Below are 22,836 nucleotides of genomic sequence, written 5' to 3' on the forward strand. Positions count from 1 at the left end.
CCGAAACGCGCGTCGACCAATCATGTGCGGGGGTCCTAAGTCTTTCTGAGACCCTAAAACTTGACAACCTGTGAACTTGTCAACTTATACGTATTTTTCTTCCCCTTTTGGTAGTGCAAGTGTGGTATGCATGTGTGTTTGTTTGCGAATTGAGCTGTGTCCTTGTATATCAGGTGGCCTTCTTAAAAATCAATCAATTTCTTCAGTGTATAAATAATTCTTTCTTGTATTTGTAGTGTGTTATTTATAATGTGTGTTTTAAAAACCCCAAAAAATTGCTTTGAGTCTGTAAAATGTATCTATGATGAATTTTGTAATCTGTATTTGAGAAATTGAAATGAAAAAAACTTAAGTAAATGAAAATAAAAACTATGACAAAATAAACATGTTTATATAAGTCTGTCACCTTTCTCAAAATTATCTTATGTATACTGCCCATAGATATATATGACCATTGAAGGAACAACTTTCTAGAACAAACAACACTTACTTCTCACCAACATCCACTCATACAATGCGGGGAGGGTCAGATGGGAGAGAGACTTGGGGAGAGAACTTACTCGCAAGGAGTGGGAAGGCATATACCATAGGGCCCGACATTCTGCCTACCACATGGGCCTTACTGAAACCCTGACCAAAGTGGTCACTTATTGGTATCATACACCTGAACGTCTACACCGCTGGGACTCCCGAGTTAGCGATCGCTGTTGGAGGGGATGCGGGGAGCTCGGCACACTAGAACACATACCATGGAGCTGTGAACGTTTACAACCTTACTGGACCGCAATCCTCGATTTAATAGACACGCACCTAGACACACAACTTCCCAGATTCCCCGCCTATGTGCTGCTTGGCCTCCCTAACTCCTTGATGTACCCCCTGAAGTCCTTGAGGGGGAGACTCATAGCGATTGCACTGGGGGCAGGGGTACAGAACATTGTGGCACACTGGAGAAACGTTCAACCTCCTCAGCAACTTGGGTGGTTACATAGGCTTTGGATGGTGCTAGGTATGGAGAAGTTGTCGTTGGCGAAAGCCGGGAAGTGAGCGGACTTTGCGGAACTATGGCGGCCGTTCCTGACCCTACTCACCGGGGAATTCAGGGAGCTGAGCTGCCCACGCTACCTGAGACTGCTGCGCTTGGCGGATACCCCACTCGCAGATCCTAAAATACAACCACGTAGGCCGAAAGTCCAGAGGCGAGATACCTCCCAAGAAACCCTTTAAAGCAATGTCAGTCTCCTGTTATCTTACTCGATGGACAAGGAGGGGGGTGGGATTGGAGGGGGGAATTGGTGGGGTTGTTGTTCTTTTATTATATTCTTTTATTATATGGCATAATGCATTCAAAAGTGGCTCCTGAACCTTTACAACGCGGCCGGCACAGTTGGGTTGTAGGCGGCTTGCTGTGTATCACGCAAAATGAACGGAGCTTATCGCAGACCTACCTACATGCCTGTATTGCCATTGGCGGGCCTGTGCCACTTCTAGCACGAGCCGAGCCGCTGCACCCTTTGTGATGCTTTTTCTCTCAATAAAAAGATGTAATACTAAAAGTAAAGGAGAAATTGGGTAAAAAGTTTGGGTTGGTACGTAAACGCACTTTGTCAGAGAACACTTGGAAGTAAGGCTCTTCGGTTGTGAGTGCATATAGCTTGCTGACCTTCATGAGGATGTGAACACTATGAGGAAAGCTACTTTACATGTTAAGAATTGCTGTTAGCAGTTATGTATTGGCTCAAATGGTGCCCCACATTAGCCGTGCAAGGACAATGTTTAAATTCAATGCTGGTACTGGAGGTGTACATGGTGGAATGATTCTTCAATGAAGGCTTTCACTACAGGAATGTGGAAAAGTGACTGGCGTTACCTGTTTTGAAAATAAGCTGCAATAGCTCTATGTAAGCGTATTGAGGTGTATGCTAACTGACTCGTAACAGATAACATATTAGTTGTTCTTTTGGGGAGAGAAGGATTAATGTGCTGTGTTGTACAGTAATGCACAAAACGCTTCCATTTTGCTGCATAGCAAGCCCTTTTGGTAGGTCTTCTTGCTTCTTTGAGAATAGACATAAATTCATCAGGTAGATCGAGGTATCCAAATTCTATGACCTCAGGAGCAATAATGTAAGATTGAGCTGTTAATACTTGGGATGTTCACCCTGCCCTTGCTGTGCGTGAGAAAATTTGGATAGTTGAGTAGCTTATCGTGAGGTTGTAGGGAGAGCTCCAATAGTATTGTGTACCATGGTTGAATACCCCAGGTGGGTACGATTAGAATTAGGGTAAGTGAAGTCTGTCTGAGTTTCCTGACCACAGAAGATATGAGTGGGAGCAGAGGAGAGGAGTACTCAATTAGCCCTGATCAGTTCATCCATAGAGCTCTGCTGCAGATTGTGGGTTTGGAGGTCTGGAAGCGAAGTTTTTGCATGTTGCATTTTCTTTTATTAAAAACAGGTCTATAGTGAGGGTTCCTCAATGTTGGAAGTATGTTTGTAACAGTGAGCAGTGTATTTCCCACTCGTGAATCTACCAGTGCGTTCAGCCTGAGATCCGCAATTGTGTTCGCCTCCCATCGGGCTAGGAGGTTGATGTTACTCTTCGCCCATTTCCATATCTTTTGTGCCAATCGGGATAATTGAATGGAATGGGTTCCCCCAGTTTCTGAACGTAATACATTGCAGTCATATTGTATGTGCGTGGAAGAATGGTCTTCCCTGCTAGTTTGTGAGGAACGCTTTGAGAGCCACTCGAAAAGCCAGTAGTTCTAATGTGTTGATGTGTAGAACCTGTTGTATTTCTGTTCAGTGTCCCTGTCCCTTCTTATAGGCTCCCCATTCCAGAAGTGATGCATCGGATGCAACTGTTATGTGCGGGATTGGATCCTTGAAGGCTCTCCTTGCTACTATATTTGAAGTGTTCCACCACAAAAGAGACTGATGAACCTTGGGCGAAACCAACACTAGATCTTCCATGTACCCTCCCACTTGTGACATTGAGACGCTAAACACTCCTGAAGGGGTCTCATGTGTAGGCGAGCCTGAGGCACTATTGCTATGCAAGATGCCATCATTCCTAGTAGACGCATTATTGTTTTGACTTGCAGGCGATGATGTGGCTGAAAAAGATCCAGTTGGTTCTGGAGATTGAGGTAAGCTGTCCCTAATATGGTACTGAGTATTGACCCTGTCTTGAATTTGGGATGGTTGGAGATGTGATTTTGTCACATTGATTGAGGAAACCTAATTGATGGAATAGATGTATTGTCTTTAGGGTGTCTGATAGACATTTGGTTTTGTCTGGACTCTGGATCAGCTAATCGTTGAGGTAGGGAAACACATGAATATTTTCTATTCTTCGTTTTGCTGCTACTACTGCTAGCCACTTTGTATTGACCCTAGGGGCTGTTGTTACTCCAAAGGGTAGTACTTTGAATTGATAATGACGTCTATTTACCTCACACCACAGGAATTTTCTGTATGCTGGATGGATTGGAATGTGAAGTAAGCATCCTTCAGGTCTAGTGCAGTCATGAAGTTGCCTTTTTGAAGTAGAGGTATCACATCTTGAATGTGACAATGTGAAAATGTTCAGATATTATGTAACAACTGAGTGGTCTCAGATCAAGAATTGGTATTAGGGTTCCATCTTGCTTTGGTATTAGAAAATAAACACACTCCTTTGTTTTGATACTTGTGTGGGACGATTTCAATGGCCCGTTTTGGGAGTAAAGCCATTACATCTTCTTTGAACAGGTTTAGACGCTGTGTATTTAAGACCTGCTTTTTTGGTGGAATATTTGGTGATTGTTGTAGTCGTCTTAGGCAATATCCTTGTCTGACAATTTCTAAAATCCATTGATCTGATGTAATGTTTTGCCACAACTGATGGAATTGTTGTAGCCTTGCCCCCGACTGAAGTTTTGTGGTAGTCGTATGGGAAGGGGGGGGCGGGGGGGGGGGGGGGGAGTGAGCAAGTCATTTTGGTGGGGTGGTGTAGGTGCCCATGTTGAGGATGCCTCTTCCTCTGCCTTTATTATTTTTGTAATCTCCAGGACAGTAACCAAGCCCATGTTGGTGGTATTGTTGCTGTTGATGTTGATGGGTATTATTTTCTGTGTTAGAGGCTTTTGCAGCCCCTCTACCTTGGCAACTCGGAAAGGGCTGTTGTTTTTGTGTTGTGGTGTGTAGGGCACCCTTTGATTTGGCAGTGTCAGTGTCCTTTTTTATTTTTTTCAAGCTGAGGGTGTACAGCTGAACCGAAGAGGTGTTCTCCATCGAAAGGGACATTTAAAATATGTTGCTGTACTTCTGGTTTGAAACCGGAAATTCATAGCCATGCATGTCTTCTGAGCACAGTAGATGTGTTTATGCCCCCAGCAGCGGTGTCTGCTAAGCAAATTTGATGGTAGCATTTGAAATGATCTTACCCTCATTAACCAAATGTTCTCTCTGCTTTTTATGTTCTTCTGGAAGATGTTGCATGAGCGCTTGTATTTCATCCCTTGTTGCTCTGTTTTAACATGAGAACATGCCCACAGAATTGGCAATTCTTCAATGATTAGCGTGCCCAGTGGCAACTCTTTTTGCAGCAGCATCAATCCTTTTACTCTCCTTATCTGGAGGAGGAGCTCTCCAGTGCCTTTTGAAGCTGCCCTTTTTCTAGTAGGGGTGACTACAAGGGAATCTTTTGGGCGATGCCCTCAAATGTAGATTTGGATGGTTGGTGAGTTCTATATTTTTTTCTCAATTTGTCCCTTGATTTGACTTGGTCTTTGAACACCTCCTTGGAAACATCAAGAATGGATCTAATCCTAGGCAAGTATTGGACTATACGCTCTGTGTGCTTGAATGTGTTTCCATGAGAAAGTCACTTTCCTGCTCTGTAGAATGCATTGGGAGCTTATGATTCTCTGCAGCTCTCTGTATGGTAATAAGATGGTGTTGTCAGGGGGAGATGGTTTTGTAGGCACCAGTGGTTCAATATCTGGATCTGGTAGGACCAGGTAATAGTCTTCTTAGGTGTGTGATAAGTATCTTGTGTGCCCTGGGAATCAGTGTCAGAGAGGGTAAGTGATCTTGAGGTGAGGCAGGTAGTGGCGGTGTTGAGTGTATTATCATCTTTCCATGGGGGAAACAGTACTCACGATACATCACCAACACTAACCACGGTCTTGGGACTGAGACCAAAAAGAAGCCAGGTATCGTATCGGTTTCAGTCCAATAAATCAGTGCGATTCCGGCCACTGTCTGCTCCACGTAGGCATATTCTGTGGCAAATACAGTCTCCTCATTTTCACTCTGTTCTCCTTTCTTTGTCGTACTGACAGCCATAATAATTAGCCCATTATTTTTTAACTTCCAACTTTTTTTATCTCCAAGATTGGGAGGAAGCGAACAGGGTTTCTGATGTGACCTAGGGCTCGCCTGCCCTTTGTGACATGAACAACACCCTGTGATCCAGACCTCGCTATGGGATCGTCGTCAGATCTGCAGCACAGGAAACCCTCTGTGTTTTGTTTGAATCTTCATATCTCGGTGTACGGTGTAAGGTTAGCATTGCTCTTCGGCCTCAAAAATGTGCATTCATTAAAAAATAGAATTAAGTCATTTTCCTGGAAGCAATATGTAGATGCAAGGTCAGGTTGTGCTCTGCCTGTGTTGTCGTCAAGTGTTTTGTGACAGTCTGTATTCGCCTGCTTGCTTGAATAGCAGTGTTATTCCGTCACTGCTCTTTATAGCGCTTAGTTTATTCTTTGAGCAAGTGGGTTCTTCTATCACTGCTCTTTATAGCACTTACCTCGTTTTTTGTACAAGGGGGTTGATTATTTTTTCACTGTTCTATATAGCACCTGGTTCATTCTGCAGTGCTCTTTGTAGCGCTTGGGTAAATTTTTAAACAAGTGGGTTCGTCTGTCACTGCTTTTTGTAGCGCTTGTCTGAATCTTTGAGCAAGCCATTTATTCTATCAGTGCTCTTTGCAGTGAGTTGTTCATTCTTTGCCCAAAAGGGCAGCACTTAAAGAGTAAGAGCATTACACATTTTGACAGGTTTTGAGGACTTCCTAATAGTTTGTCTGACGATAGCCCACTCTGATGTGCGAGGCCACAGTCTTTCTGTCCATTGCTGGCAGCATTTCTAGCCTCTCCTGCAGCTTGTGGGCGCTATTCTCAGACACGCAGCTCAGCTCAAGTGCCTCCATTTCATATCCCCCATGTCTCTCTTTAGTTCAGAGATAATAGGAATTGCATTTTTCAAAATTGCTGTCAGCCAAGTTGAAGTACTAACTGTCCTGTTTATTCTACTAATTCAGATATGAAGAAAGTATAATGCTTCACGTCGTAACATGGTTTAATGACTTGTTTGAGCTTGCATTTAACTAAAACATAAATCACACGGTGCTTGCACTCCAAAGACCAATTCACAATTTGACAAGCATTCCTGCGCCAGTCTGTTTCTTGCGGAACAAGTAAAATGACAACAAGTGACTGAGTGTCCAATGTAGGTCCAGGACACCCAAATTCATGCCAGATTTTCTTGTCATCCACATAAAAATGTTCTTGCATTGATTTGAAAGACAACTTATGTAATTAGTCAGTGTCTAAAACATGGTGTGGATCCAGCCCATCTGGACTTGTGTTGGACACCCATCTATGCCTCACATTTGTTAAAGAGACAGCAGTTCCACTGGTGTCACACTCCACAGCCCGGAACCTTCATATGATACTTGGTTTCAACATTGTATTGCATATCCCACCACTCCAAACAGAAAAAAAGCTGTCACAACCAGCACTTGCAGAACCACAGCATTTTTTTTTTCACTTTGTCACTCTGCACAGAACCATGCTGCTGTACAACATGGCTAACAGACGTTGACAAAGCCAATATATCTCACGTAGGCGAGATCTATTGGCTTTGACCAGGCTTGTTATATGATGCACTAGTGACAAATGATACATTTTAAGATGAGGCTTCAAGCAGTATTATATCACATTTCGATCAGAAAATATCATTTCAAGTCAGCGTGAGTAGAATTTAAAAAAGGACTTTTGCTGAGGGAAGCTAAATATATTAAATACAGTATTTTATAAGACGCACCTATGCACAAAATGATGTTTATGCATCACGGCCAGTCCTGCAGCAATCTCGCATGCCATTCTTTGCAGAAGCATTACTTCGGCATCACTACTGAGTTTTTCCTCCTCGTTACAAAGGTACGCTTTTATATCACCCTGCAAAACAAAATGGAAATACTAAACTTCTCTTTCTGTTGAATGAACATCAGAGAGCCCTAAAATAAAAGCATATAAACAAGCATTAATTAGCTGGAATCCCTTATTGGTGTCATCATTATTACAACTTTCCTCCCAATAAGTCCTCCTCTTACAGCTAGAATCAATTTGTTGTGCTCCAGGGGAGGTAACTGAAACACTAATAAACAAGCGAAAAGTAGGCATTGCCAAGCCCTACATCACACACATTATACCAGTCGGACAGGTCAACGATAATTTAGTCCAAACACTCACGATGCATGTATACGTTTTACTGCTTTTAAAGGTTTTTAAAACCTTGATGCAAAACACATACCTTCTAGAAGGATAGGATAGACTATCACTTATAAAGCGCACCTATACTAGAGGGTGTCAAGGTGCTATAGTGGACAAAAAAGAGACAGGATGGGAGCGCACAAGCAGCAACCAAGGATGGAAAAAAACAGGTTTTCAGATTTTTTTTAAACAACCAAGTAGGAGTCTGCGTTGGAGAGGAAGGGGGGGGGGGGGATTCCATAACTTGGCAGCTGCTACTGAAAAGGGGTGTGCCCCCATCTAGTCCTACAAAATCTGGAAATCACAAGTTTTTTCTGTGAGGAAGCTCTCAAAAGCCGCCCGGGTATACCACTGAAAAAGAGGCTTTAGATGTAGAGTACCCTTACTATGCATGGCCTTGAATACCATGCTCCGAGCCTTAAAGCAGATACGTTTCCTGATGGGAAGCCAGTGAAGGGAACATATCCCATCCCTGGCTGACAGATGCTTGTGAATCTTCAGAATAAGACGGGTCGCCGCATTCAGTACCACCTGGAGCTTATTAAGGGAGACACCACTGATGTTCAGGTACAGAGCATTGCAATAGTCCAACCGTGAGGTGACCAGAGCAATGATGATCGACTGGTGCACATCAAATGGAATAAGAGGCATAACCTTTTCTAAAATCCTCAGAATGTAAAAATATGTGCTGACCATGCGGATGACCTCTGCATCAAAACTCAGACCGTCATCAAAGATGGCCCCCAGATTTTTTGCTGTCCTAATAGGGACAGCGGGGACCACAGACTGCTGGTCACCAAGAGTTTGACCAGATGGAGTTCTGCGCGCCAAACACCAGCACTTCCGTCTTTTCTGCATTGATCTTCAGGGAGTTGTCCTTCATCCAGCAAATAATGCTAAACATGCACTGATCCTCTCAAATACCCAATGCAGGTCATTCTAGATGGAGATGAAAATGTGCATATCGTATGCAAAGGATAGCACCTGAAATCCAAAAGACCGCATCAGATCGGACAAGGGAGTCACATAAAGATTGAAAAGGGTGGGACTCAAAGATGAGCCCTGGGGCACCCCACAGGGAAGACTAAAGGCCTTGGCTCTAAAGCCTCCACAGCTGACAACATGGGCCCTGTTTGACATAAATGAATGGAAAAGCTGTAAGGCTTTCCCAGAGATTACCACTTGCCGCAAACACTGAACCATAGGCACCAGGGAGACGGTGTCAAATGCCGCCGATAGGTCGAGCATTATCAAAACCGTCGCCCTGCCCTGATCAACTTGCGCACAGATACACTCAGTAGCAACAACAGGGGCAGACTCAGTGCTGTGACCGGAGTGGAACCGGTTCTGAGATAGATCTAAGAACTCCTGGGACTCAAAATATTTAATCAGTTCTTTATTAATGAATTTCTCCAGGATCTTAGCAGGGGCGGGGAGAAGAGAAATTGGGCGAAAATTCTTCACATCCAGGGGGTAATCGTTAGGTTATTTAAGTATCTGTATAACAATGGCTTCCTTTCAGATGGCTGGCAAATTACCAGATTGGAGCGTGTCGTTAAACACTTTGTACAGGAATTCGGTCACTGGTTCTGGAGCAAATTTAGGTGTCGAGTGCGTACATGGGTCCGAAGGGGTAGACAAATCAGTTTTCTTATTTGTGGCGTTTTATTGTGCACCACTTTCGATTAGCACTAAGCACATATTACCTGTCAACCACCTAATCTGTCATCAAAATTACACTTAGCCCATTGAATTAACTGGAGCTGCATGTTCTTATGTATTAAAACAAATACTGCATTGAATGTTATTAAGGAGTTACTGTCGCCCTACACAGACCGATCTGTCATGAGCGTCATGTACGTTTCTGTGAAATACTGCGACTGTGAACCATTACCTTCACTGCTGCAGAATGTCCAGGGTTCCTGGTCGGAGTACGGGGCAGGTCCTGTCGTGGATACCATCACAGCAGAGGTGCACACACTTCCGCTAGATCATAAGTACTGCAGAGTGTTAGCGGATGATGAAGGAACGACATAGCGACACCGCAGTCACTACACACCACACAACGAATTTTGGAAGCGCCAACGGCCAAGCCTCTTCATAAGCATGGAGTTTGTGAGCAATGACTGCCAAATTGCGCCGAGACCCATGGCATCTGCGGGCGCTGCTAGAGAGCGCTCATGTGCCAAGTTATTGTCTCAGCTGACGTGTCTGTCACAGTCAATCACATTATGTACACTCGCCCCTAACCATGCAACATTATCTTCTGATGGTGTTCAAGGGAAAACTGAGACCACACTAAAACTTGAACTTTTTATTTGGCTTAATTTTTGGGTAAATAAATCACCCAGGTTTCACAGAGCGATGTACATTAACGAAGTACCACCATTTTTTTTATGTGAATAGCCGCGCACAAACTCATGAGCATAGTCTATTATTTCGTAATCAAATCAACAGAAGCCAATCAAAAACGTTAATAAGCCATTTCTGAATTTGGATTGTATGTGCGGTTCTATAGGAATGCTAATGATCAAGCAGCTTAAATTCAAGCCTGGACACCATTATCTCTGAACCACATAAAACAAAGTAAAAAAAACAACTTTATAGACTTAATTCCCCTTCAACTAGGAAATAAAAATGTATCAAATCATGTGCTAACGACAATGAAACAAACAACAGCACTTCGCTGACGGCCTCTATTGCGTAAAAAGGAAATTACTACAGCGGCTCGACGCCAGATGGCAGCACAAGGCCATTAGTGAGTGATAGCAAATATTGCTTCAACGAAACACTTACGTCCAGGGAACACCGATTGGCTGACGGCCAGGAAGGTGGCAGACAGAAGCCAAAGATGGTCCCAGCATTTCACCGAGGGCAAAAAACCGTGATCTGGCAAATTCAGGCTGGATATTTCAAACTAAGTTGTACGCGGTCTTAAGCATGGGATTAATCGACAAATGACACCGTGTACCCAGCAGCCAAAATTCTCAGTCATCTAAGAGTGTTTGGTACCTGTGAGTGCCCTGTAGGTCACAGGTTCAGGTCGGCCCAGCTCCTCATCTGTACGAGGTCAGCAAAAGCAGTATCACTAAATTGGGTACTAGTAACTAATACAAGTTCTGCTGGTAAATTGTAAAATAACTATATTATATATACAACACAGACCTACTCCCCTTAAAAGCTTCAGTTGAAAGGGCGCTATGGTAACAACGCAAAATCAAAAAACGCCGAAATTCGGCACTTGTGGGGTGTGTGCAACGCAAAATAACTCACCCAAAGCAGTTTCCTTGAAGCATTACGTCACAGATGACATCACAAAGGATATATTAATTAAGTAATTGAAGCAGTTTTGGGATCTGGTGTCTGTGTGTGCAGTGCCTGGAAAAAGCCTGGCACAGCACCCAGAAGGTACTAGGCCCAGCCAACAACCAGACGCTTGAGGGGAAAAAGGTGCTGAGCTTCAGTGTATGGCCGACACCCAGAGATAACCGGGTACCGCAGAAGGCCTCCAGGGGAATGTTTGGCATAGGAGTGAGGAGTACAGGGCCTGGCCGAAGACCAGGCCGGACTCCAGAGCCCACCGACCCAGTCCAACGGCCAGGAGATGTAAAATGTAGGGTCAGGCCCTGACTCCAGAGCCCACGGACCACGTCCAATGCCCAGGAGCAGTGAAATGTAGGGGGGTACAGGTGTGGAGTACAGGCCCTGGCCAAAGACCAGGCCCTGACTCTAGAGCCCACCGACCACATCTAACGACAAGGAACAGTGAAATCTAGGGGTAGGAGTGTGGGTGCGGGTTACAGTGCCGGACTGTGAGCACAGCCTGTGCCGTGATCTGGACCCAATAACCGTTCACATACAACCCAAGCCATGAGAAAGGCTAGTTTCTCCTCTCAGAGACTGGCCGAAGACCAGCCCTGATTCCAGAGCCCACTGACCACATCCAATGGCCAGGAGCTGTGAAATGTAGGGGGGTACAGGTGGGGAGTACAGGGTCTCGCCAAAGACCAGGATCTGTATCCAGAGCACAACGATCACGTCCAACGCCCAGGAGCAGTGAAATGTAAGAGAACAGGCGTGAAGTACAGGGCCGGTCAAAGACAAGGTCCAGAGCCCATCGACCACGTCCTACGGCCAAGAGCAATACAAGTGTAGAGTACAAGGCCTGGCCAAAGACCAGGCCCTCACTCCAGAGCCCACTGACCACATCCAATGGCCAGGAGCTGTGAAATGTAGGGGTACATGTGTGGAGTACAGGGCCTGGCCAAAGACCAGCCCCTGACTCTAGAGCCCACTGACCACATAATGGCCAGGAGCACTGAAATTAAGGGGTATGAATTTGGGTGTGGGTATAGGGCCTGGCTGTGGTCGCCCACAAAGCGCTGTGATCTGGACCCAATAACCGTTCACATACAACCCAAGGCACGAGAAAGGCTAATTTCTCCTCTCAGAGCCTGGTGGATTAACAAGGGATAGGGTAGTAGAGATCCATCAATTACATATTTAATGATAATAGTTATGTGATGTCACTCTAATGCTATCCATTATATTACATGCTGTGGGCATGGTCGTGAGCAGTGCATGGTATCGAGGGGCCGCACTGTTCACCATAAGAGGTGAATTTCAGTGTTTTTGGCTTTTGCATTTTTTAAAAGATCCCTTTAAATATTTTCAGGGGAGGAATTTCTTTTTTTATTAATATAGCCTTATAGCCTGCCGTAGTGGGCTATACCGTCCATTAAAGCCAGCTCCAGCGTCAACAGGGCAGGGGGACTTCAATGGCCGGTATAGCCCTGATAATAAGGGCTATAAGGCTTTTAGAACATTCTGCCACTAGAGGGCAGACTGTTCTAACTAATAAAACAAAAGTCTCAGAGCCCGAGGGGGTGTAAATCCCCTCGGGCTCAGAGAGGCCTTTGTTCACAGCAACAGCGGTGAGCAAAAGCAACATTGGAATGTTACTCTGCGGGCTTTTACCGGACCGTAGAAGCACGGAGCACTCCATCGTATTCAATGGAGTGCTCCACATTCCAATGTTCTAACAGTTTCAATTCTGAGAAAAGAAACGTAACTTTGGTGATTTTTTCAGTAAATGCAGATAATGTTGGAAGAGATGGTTTCGATTCTCTGGGATCTTCACCCCTGGGGCTGGGGTAAGATATTTAAAGTGTATGACTGTAGCACCATATGATGGAGATCAGACAGTTCAGATGGATATACATTTGGATGTTGACAGCAGAGCACCTACAATTCTACAATTGTTACCAGACAGAACAACTATGTTCAAAACCCTGCTGGAAAAAAGCAAATGTAAGCATGCAAGTGTAGTGTCTAACAAATGTCCACACGCAGTTACTTTTTTCCAGAAGAATTATTCCAAAGGAAAAAGGAGAGCCGCAGGTCGAACGTCCAAGCACCAGCCCAGTCCGCAGTTAATGGCCATTGACAATCCACAGGTCAGTGTTTTCCAAACTGGGGTTCAGAGCCGATTATTGCTGGGTCGTGATATTCCAAGTAATAAATAAATAGGTCTTTAAATTCTGTATTGATCTTGTCACATTTGCTGCGCTTCAAAGACAAGTGAAATGTTGGCTATGTTTTCTGACAAACTGCAGCTTTTTATTTGTTTTGCACGTCGATTGGTGCTTACACACTCCTCTCACTTTGCAGCAACGGTTGAAGTGCATTAAAAGAGGTGTGGGAATTGTGATGACGCATGCAATGGGGTGGGGTCAGTGACCATGGGGGCGGCGCCAAAGGAGTGGCTAAAAAAACAATATTCTGTACGGTTCTGCGCAACTTAAATGAAAATAACATTTTAAAAGTTGTTATTCATTGGGAAATGCTCTATAGTACAGTATGAAACTTCGATTAGTCCGTGCACTACAGAGTACTGTGTGTAACCAGAGAGAGACAGAATTAAATCTTGGTTGGTGCAGTGAAGAATAGGGACTTGTGTATTTTTAGTACTACGAGGTCACAGCCTGGGACAGAAAGCACTGTGAATGTGCAAGTCATTATTTTAGACTTGCATTATACATAGTATAAGGTAGACTGCTACAAAATGTGCAGAAAGGTTTAAGATAAAATGGTGCTTTCAAAATAGATTTTAGTAATACCCAGACTATACGTAATGCAATTTTGATTTACATAACTGTCCGTTCAACATCACAGGGGAAGTAAGCGCTATATAAAAACAATTGAAATTAAAAGCCCGCACTCCAGTGCTCAGTTGATAACTCTTTGCACTAACCCCAAATAGAATAAATCGTGTTGCATCATACAGTTTCCAGAGAATCGAACAAATAAAGCCAGGACTGGCTCCCAAGCATTTTTCACATTAGCATATTACCCGTTACATTGCATAGTAACACGTTTGCAAGCAGGCATTCTTGCAAGGCTTGTTTAGCTGTCTGCCCGCTTCGGCTTTACAGCAGAGGACACTCACTGAATGACACCTCAGCTGAAGGATTTAAACTATCGGATTTAACTGGCCCGGGACGGTTGTCTTTTTGCAAAAAGTAGGGGAATGTTTTTTCATAAATCAAAATTGTATTGCGGGAAATGTTAGAAGTCAATTTCTGAAACTGTCTGTACGAACCTCCTTGGAAGCTTGATAGTTAAGTTATTAATTGATCCTCCAAAAGAACTGTTTTCCTATCGATTATTTAACTTTTGCAAATGTTTTTTAAATATATATTGATCTTGTTGCGAACCTTTGGCTAGCGATCTGAATTTGTGTATGTTTTAATTAATTTTATTGTTTCATAGAAATTTCATATGTGGTAATTATGTGTATGCATTTTTTTATGTGGATCTCATCAGAGTTCCGAAACATGAATAAAATAAACTTGAAAATTTAAGAACTATGTGAAGGAAATTGGGCAAGTGGTGGTCCAGATTATATCAGAGGTCAGAATATTTAAATTGATAACTTAACAGAGGTAAATGAGCGCTCACTTTCACAGGAAAGGGATAAATGTGCCACAAGTGAGCTGGGTTTCAAATTCAAATGAGAATCAGAAGTAATCTATCGCTTGCTTTTAGATGTTGCCTACAGAGGGCAGTGAAAGACTATTTTTCCCTGGCGATTTTTTTTATAGTACAAAAACTGCACTGTGTTACATATGGAAAAGTCAAAGGGGATAATTTACAGCAGGCGTGCAACGACTATTGGGCTGAGAGGGCTTTAGGCCCATCAGGTTCCCTGGCGTGGGCTAGCAAGGCTGGGGCTACTAGCCTGACCTTCAGCCACAACTAAAAGTATTCCCTGCAATGGCGGATAAAGCCCCGACCAGCCACTGGGTGCTTTTATTGCTTTCCACACTCCCTGCTGCCTTCCTGTCGCATAATATATAATATGATCATTTTAAAGCCATAGCAAAAAGCAATGGAATACCCTTTTTAAGGTGGACAGGTGAACATCTACAGGGGTCAAAAATGCCATTATCACATCAAACAACCAGCAACACTTCCACAGGTCAGCCAAAATAAATACTCATCATATGGTGGTTAAAAGGCAAAGCTATGCTAGAAGAATGTTGCCTTCCAAAGAAAGTCTATAACATTAGCCTAGTGTCTTTAAATATAGAATGCATTGTAAGAGTTTTGTTAATTTCTAGATGCTGTGCAGCCAGTGATAGTGTGTAGCACTATTTTTGACGTAAAATGCACAAAAGAAATATTAGACCTTGGCATCAAATAATACAAAAGAGGCCTCCATCTATAAACCAGCTTACTGTGCACTTTTTGCAGCTGGGAGTATGTAGGTAGTCATACGTGCCATTTTTATGTTGTCTACAGACAAATATGCACAACCTGAAGAGATTTCGAATTAAAGCCGGTTTTGTTACTGGGGCTAGTTCTGCAGCACTGGTGCAATATCGGCCCCCAGTAATAAATGCAGCAAAAACGCATTTTCAGCCTCCCGTGGCCAGGCAGTGCTTCGCTAAGGGGTGGTCAGAAACAAATGCCAGGGCTGCTTTGCGTTCCCAATCCAGCCCTGGGCATGGTGGACAAAAAAATGACGGACTGGAATACAGGCATAGGCAGCTACCACTGGCAGAGATTAATTCTAGCTTTCCACCAATCACTTGTTTGCTTTCTTCAGATCCACGTTTTAAGAGCCTAGACCTGGGTCCTGTGCCCACTATGTTATAGGCCTCAAGTACCCGACGGACAATGCCGAATGGGCCAAAAGTGGATTAATGTTGCTTCTGATCTTGTTCAGAGAGGTACTGGCCTTTCAGACCGAGCTCAACTATTCCTATTGGAGCAGGGCCATGGCTGATTTGCTAGTTTCTGTCTGGAGGGGAGGGGGGGGGGGGGTATGGTGGGCATGTGGTCCCGAATAATTACCACTGGCTGAAATTGACTCAAAAATTCCACATAGGTCTTTTCTGCTCCTTGCAAAACCTGCTGTAGCAATAACTATGTATAACACAACATTATATATTTGTTAATGACATAGAAAGGTTCGATAGATTTTGCAGTTTTATGGCCTGGAAGTGATCTACTATTGATTTGACCCATCTTCCAGAGTTCATTGTGCGGTTGTGTGACTTGTGTTATCTTATTCCGCTTTATGTGGCCGTTTGATACATAATTGCAGTGATCACATACCTATTCCATTTTGCCTCGATTATCCATCCTAAACGTGGAGACACACTGTGACCCAGGTGGAGGCGTGAGCGACAGTAACTGTTCCTCTCTGTACCTTGTATAGCTTTGTGTGGGGAGCAGGGGGGTTTGGGGAGGATTCCTGACCACTGTCCATGCTGAGCCTGTTTTGTCGGTGAGATAAGCATGTATTGTTGTTGCCAATAATGTACATGTTTTGTGTGGGAGGAAAACATGCATGAATGGTACTTGCTGCGCTTTGCCTGTTTAGTGAGTTCTTGGAAGGTGCAAGCTGTTACTACCTTTGAAGTAGCATTTCATGTTCAGAGGGTGGAGTGGATTAATGTACCACATAATATTGTGGTCGTACTAACTACCTTTTATTTTAGATCAAGTTGCTGGCAGGGGGCATGGTGACCACCTGGCAGCATGCATCCACTAAGGTGAAATGATTCAGCATGCTGAAGACATACACTTTGTTTTTTACATTTTGAAGAGACTAGATCACATTATGTTTGTTGCAGGATTTACATGCTAAATATTTTCAAAGCTCAACTTGTGCACAGGCTCTTGGAGCCCAGCCAGACCGGATACTATTTGAGCACCAGTTTTACGTGTGATGTCTTCTCTATGCAGTGTTCTACACACCCCAAAATCAGGCAATCCTACCATTGCGCTAATGCCTCATTTCACCACGCCATCACCCAACATGCACTGCTGTCGTCACCACTGCACAGCCACTCACAAATGATGCTACCAACTGCATTATCACCACTGCTACCATTCTGCCAAAGGCTACTACACCAAGCAACCGCCAACCCCTAAAGAACTCCACTGACACGTCTTCCCACTATACTGCAACACACCAACTGAATTACAGCCCCAAAACACTGTGCGGTAGCCACACCACGCTCTTTACTCCATTACTAGCTGCAAGCTGCCTCACCTACCCATACTACCACCCCTGTATCCCTATTAGGAGGCTTAACACTGCGTTACCAGAAGCTGTGTGTCTTTGATTCACATCTACCAGACTGCTAACTCTGCACACCACAGGTCTACCAAGCCAGCATTACTTCCACTCCCACTTCACTACACGCACCCGCTGCACCTGAAGTATCATGTAATAGTATTGGGTTACTACATCCGACACCACAAGTACCACTAGTACTTACTCCTACATACTACCATACCACCACCCTGATGCTAAACACCATCCTTTCGGCACACTGTATCAACTTGGAACTGCCAAAGCTTCAATACCATCCTCATCGACACATCTTTCAGTGCTATACCAACCCCACCTCCCTACAACTAACAACCCACGGATACTCATTTTATCTTGAGGTCATAAAATGTGTACAAACGGAGTAGGAAAGTCAGATGGATTGTAGTTATCAAACCTTGTTTAACTGCAAAGACACCATTCCAGTCCAGTCAAAGAAGTACATGGCTATCAAAATTTGTGATAAAAAAAGGATTCCGACTTAAGTCCACAATAAAGCGTACCACGTCAAATTCACTCTGACGCGACTCCATAGTAACATTTTGCCTGTCCATAAACTAGTGATTTCAGAGAGTCTACAAGTACTTCTGCTCTGTAAAACCACCCTCTTGACACTTGGCATGAATTCTACACGCTCACATTACACCTGCTGAGAGTGCAAACTACGAACAGCAGAGTAATGTAAGCCGCATTTGCAGCTGGATTTTACCAGATGGCCCAGCATGGGGATCCAAGCACTTGCTCCTACTCTAACCTTCGTGTCATAAAATTAGCCACCAGAAGTAATGAGAACTGTCCGTTCAGCTGTGCTAAAAACTCTTCACGAGTAAGATGGGCTTTCTAGTATTCAGTTCAAGGCAGACAGAGGGGAAAGCAAATATATGCACCTATAAATGTATGGTGTTTAAAGTGTGCCCCTACAAGCCATTAAAGCTAGAACATCTTTATGGCTCTTTGTCAATATAAGACCGTTATATTAGCTTTGTGATTTTCTTTTTATCATACCACATAAGCAAGATGTATTTTTCAAAGAAATTATAGTGCAAGTTGGAGAGAAGAATGTTCTGGCTGCTTTACTTGTCACCAGCCGAACACTATAAAATACAAATATTAACTTCCTAGATTTCTAAAAGTAGCTGAACAAAGATAAAACACAAGCAAGCAGGGTGCTCCATTGCAGACAATGGGGTGCTCCATGCTTTTACAGGCCGCAAAAGGCCCGCAGAGCAACATTCCAATGTTTTACAAAGGCCTCTTGGAGCTCAAGGAGATTTAAATCCCCTCGAGCTTCGAGATGCCTTTGTTTTATTTGTTAGAACATTCTTCCCTCTAGTGGCAGAATGTTCTAATAGCCTTATAGCCCTTCGTAGCTGGGCTACAACGGCTATTAAAGTCCTGGTCCCTTGTTAAAGCCCCTTGCCTTAGGCTCAGGCCTCTAACGCGAGAGCAGGCCTTTAATAGCGGTATAGCACGCTACGGCGGGCAATATGGCTATATTAATACATTTGGGAACGTAGGAACACCAAATAACAAATGAACCTCAGCGGGCTGTTGGACTCTGGATTTCTTTATGGGAATACATACCTTAACCCAGAATTTAGGAGACCTCCAGAGTGTAGCGAGCCAGAGGGTATTTTGTAGCAGACCAAACCCCCACGACAAAGTAAGATGTCTGCTCGTGAAGGGAACCGTTTCTCATTGTTCTATAAAAAAAAATTGGATCTGGCTACAAATTTAACCTAAAACGCAAGGGTTAGATTGTGGGTAAGTGTTTCACTTGGGCAGTGCAACTTGCACTAGTTTTCCTGATATCTAATGGCAACCTTTTCTCGCTCTCAATTTCTGCCGAATTTTATTATTGTGTCTCCCTTCTATCATGGAGATAGACAGCTCTCCCTTATCACAAACCAATGAGGAGGATGAAGAAGTTTTTAAAACCAAGTTGAATGACTTTATTCAGTCTTCTGTTGAACAGGCTATTTCAGCATCTATGGATAAGATGTTTAAAAACATCGAAAATTCTGTGGTGAATATTATGCCCAAGACATTACTGGCCCATTCTGCGGTGGAAAGCAGAAAACGTAAAAACACCACTATACCTATAATGTCAAAGAAGGTGCAATTATGTATTCCCATTTCGAACTCTGCACTTTTGGTTAGTGAGGGTTCGACACACACGGTTGTGTACGTGGTTTCTCCTAGGCCTTCTAATAAGGAATGGTATTCTAAGACACCCTCTAAGTGCAAAACAAAGTCCTAAAACATCTAGGAGCAGTCTTCAAAAATAGTTCTCTCTTATCCTTAATACTGATGATGGCATGGCAGATCCAGATGTGGACGATGACAAGGATAACTTTGGTTTTTCTGATCCTTTTTCTTCTCCTCCCCCGAAAAAGTCAAAAGTGTTATTGTCCACTCATAACCATTTCATGGCCAAAATAGTTCTTGACGCAAATGGGATGCCTATGTTCGACCTCAGTCTCATCCATCATCCCAATTCAACTGAATGGTTTCCCGCCGAACAAATGGGGGATTACATTGCATCCAGGCTTGGTTTGCCCTTGGATAAACAGATAGGGCCAGGTTCGAAAACCAATGTCCTAGACCAACGTTGTCTTCTAACATCACTTCCTCTCCAATCATTGACCCTTCTTTCCTTACTTTCTTTTCTAAGTATGGGAAGGAGTCATGTAGAGGCGTGGACAAGGCACGGTCCACCTGCCAAGACAATTTGCTTAACATTATTGGCCCCTAGCCCGTATTTTTAATATGACAGAAGCAGCAAGATTGGACAACAATACTGATGATCCAGAAGATCTATCCTTATGTATCCAAAGGGTATTCCGCTTACTTGGTAACGCAAATTCTGCTATCACCCACAAGCGGAGGAATGGATTACTCCTGAAATTGGACCCTAAGGTGGCAAATTTTACTACCTTGGATCCCGGTATCAAGGTTGAGGGACTTTTATTAGGAGATTCCTTTATCAAGGAACTTAGTAGATAGGACACTGCTTTTACTTCTATTGACAAGGCACAGCAATCACTTAAAAGTTTTTTCCCCAGTAGGTTTTTGCAAGGGCCGGCAGAGGCAGGAGCCGCTTTATCGGCCGTAACTATCACAACTAAGGATACAGAGGCTCCTTCGGTTCAAACTACTCCGGCTACCAAGAATAAAACCCACAGTTCTACCCCCAGAGAAGCAGAGGGTATTGAGGGCGTCTACAAAAGAGCTTCAGGACCAACTCCCAGCCAGGTCACTCTATGTTCTGGCCAACCTACTGTAGGCGGTCGTCTTCAGTATTTTCTCACAAAGTGGCAAACGATAACTTCCGGTCCTTAGGTTTTATATTCAATACAAGGTTATGTTATAGATCTCTAGGCAAAGCCTTTCCAAACTGTTTCCTCCTCCTTCAAAATTTTCTTCTGAAATGTCCAATCTAATTTCACAAGAAATTAAATCGTTTCTAGAAAAACAAGCACTCCAACCCTTCTCTCCTAGATCTATCAAGTTTCTTCAGCTCCATCTTTCTTGTACAGAAGAAAAACAAAGTTGAGACCAGTAATCATTCTCAAGCTCTTCAATCAGTTTGTTGTTTACCGTCATTTCAAGATTGAAACGATTCTACACTTAAGGAATTCACTAGGACAACAAGATTGGATGGTCAGATTAGACATGCAAGATGCATCTCTTACAATCCCCATTCAACAAAGTCACAGAAAATGTCTTCTGTTTCAACAGCAGGGGCAGACATATCGCTTTTCTTCTATTCCACACGGCCTTTCGTCAGCACCATGGTGCTCTACAAAACAAATTAAGCCACTAGTCGCACACATCAGGTCTCAGGCTCATCATTAACTTAGGCGACATTCTATTAATGCCTCAAAACCTTCACAATCTACTTTCTCATCTGCATCTCACGAGCTCTCATCTTTCAGAGTTGGGTTTTATAATCAACACTCAGACATCTGTGCTCATTCACTCAACCCAAACAGTTTCTAGGTTTTCTCATAAATTCTTCCAGTGCCACTGTTCATCTCCCTTTGACAAAAATCAAAGCGATCAAATAAAAGATTCTCCAAACCCTTTGCAGCTCCTTAATTTCGCTCACATATTTAGCGAGAATTGTGGGTCTCCTGTCTTCTTCAATACAGGCCATCTTCCTGGGTCCTCTCCCTTATCGGGCTCTTCAAAGACTACAAATCCGTCATTTACCTGAGGGTTTCACCTACTCCGATTCCATTCACATAGATCCAGAATCTCAGCTGGAGCTTCAAAGGTGGATAGACCATTTAGACACATGAAACAGCAAAACTATCTCTGCATCAGCCCCTGATCTTGTGCTAGAATCAAATCCAAGTCGGACAGGTTGGGGTGCCTGATGTGCCCAAATATCAACTGGGGGTACATGGTCTCACAAGGAGTCCAGATTGCAGATCAACTGTTTAGAATCTAAAGCCAAGCAAAAAACAGAGTGTAATGCTCCAGTCTGATGCGTACAAACAATATCATAGCCGTTTGTTACACCAATCACCTAGACGGTACCAGAGACAGACCCCTAGCAGAGCTAGCAAAGAGTTTCTGGGAATTTTGCCTTCTCAACAAGATACCATGAGATCTCAAAACCATTGCAGTGGTACCATGGCACAGATATTACCATGACTCAAGCGACTGGAAACTTCATACTTTAGTATTCAGGTTGCTGCTGCACAAATTGGGTCCTTTCTACATATATTTGTCACCAAACTCAATTCCCAACTTCCTTGTTTCTTCAGTTGGCTTGCAGATCCTCTACCTTTAGCTACAATCGCTTACTTACAAGACTGGAACCACTCCACCAACTACGCTTCCCCTTCCGAAATGATCAACAGGGTTTTAGCACAGGCCAGACATCAACAGGCAATGTTAGTGCTAATAGTTCCTTTCTGGCAGTCACAAGTATGGTCCCTCCTTGTCTGCAACTAGTGATTGACTACCCAGTACTCCTCCCATTCGGCTGTGTGTTGGAATAATGAGTTCCTCAAGAACGACTCACTAAAAAACGCGGTCTCTAGCACAACCGCGTCTCAACAATTTTTTTTTACAGCGCATACCTCTACCACTAATTTTCATGGTAAAGGAATGCATGGTAAACCCACCCCCTAAAAACGAAACCGAACCCCTCTCATTACCTTAAAACTACCCCGTACCCCCCACCTCCAACCCCCTAAAAACTTAGATGAACCCCCAACCTCCTAGAACCCCTTAAAAACGAACCCACACACCCCACCCCTTAAAAACTAACCCGAACCCCTAACAACTAACCCGAACCCCTCCCACCCCTTAAAAACGAACCCAAACCCCCCACCCCTTAAAAACGAACCCACACACCCCACCCCTTAAAAACTAACCCGAACCCCCCACCCCTTAAAATCGAACCCGAACCCTCACCCCTAAAAACTAACCCAAACCCCTCCCACCCCCTAAAAACGAACACAAGCCCCCCCCACCACCACAAACCCCTCCCACCCCCAAAAAACAAACACAAACCCCCCCCTCCACCGCCAAACCTCTTATCTGTTCCTGTCAGACGCGCCTCAAACACTAGACCGACTTAGCCTTAACCATGCACATGCGTGGTTACGGCTATGTCGTTGTTCAGCTTGCGTGACTCCGGAACTAGTTA

The 22,836-nt window shown here is 43.8% G+C and overlaps 1 protein-coding gene across 1 annotated transcript in view; it reads right to left on the reverse strand.

The window, feature by feature from the left end:
- The window catches only part of LMTK2 (lemur tail kinase 2), a 254,965-nt gene that overhangs the window by 79,026 nt on the left and 153,103 nt on the right, over positions 1-22,836 (reverse strand). Inside the window, exon 7 of the mRNA XM_086940730.1 lies at positions 7,098-7,231. Coding sequence (XP_086796856.1) covers positions 7,098-7,231 — 134 coding nt within the window. The remainder of the gene's footprint in view (positions 1-7,097; positions 7,232-22,836) is intronic.

The sequence above is a fragment of the Lissotriton vulgaris genome, chromosome 10 (assembly GCF_964263255.1).
Source record: "Lissotriton vulgaris chromosome 10, aLisVul1.2, whole genome shotgun sequence".
Taxonomy (NCBI): domain Eukaryota; kingdom Metazoa; phylum Chordata; class Amphibia; order Caudata; family Salamandridae; genus Lissotriton; species Lissotriton vulgaris.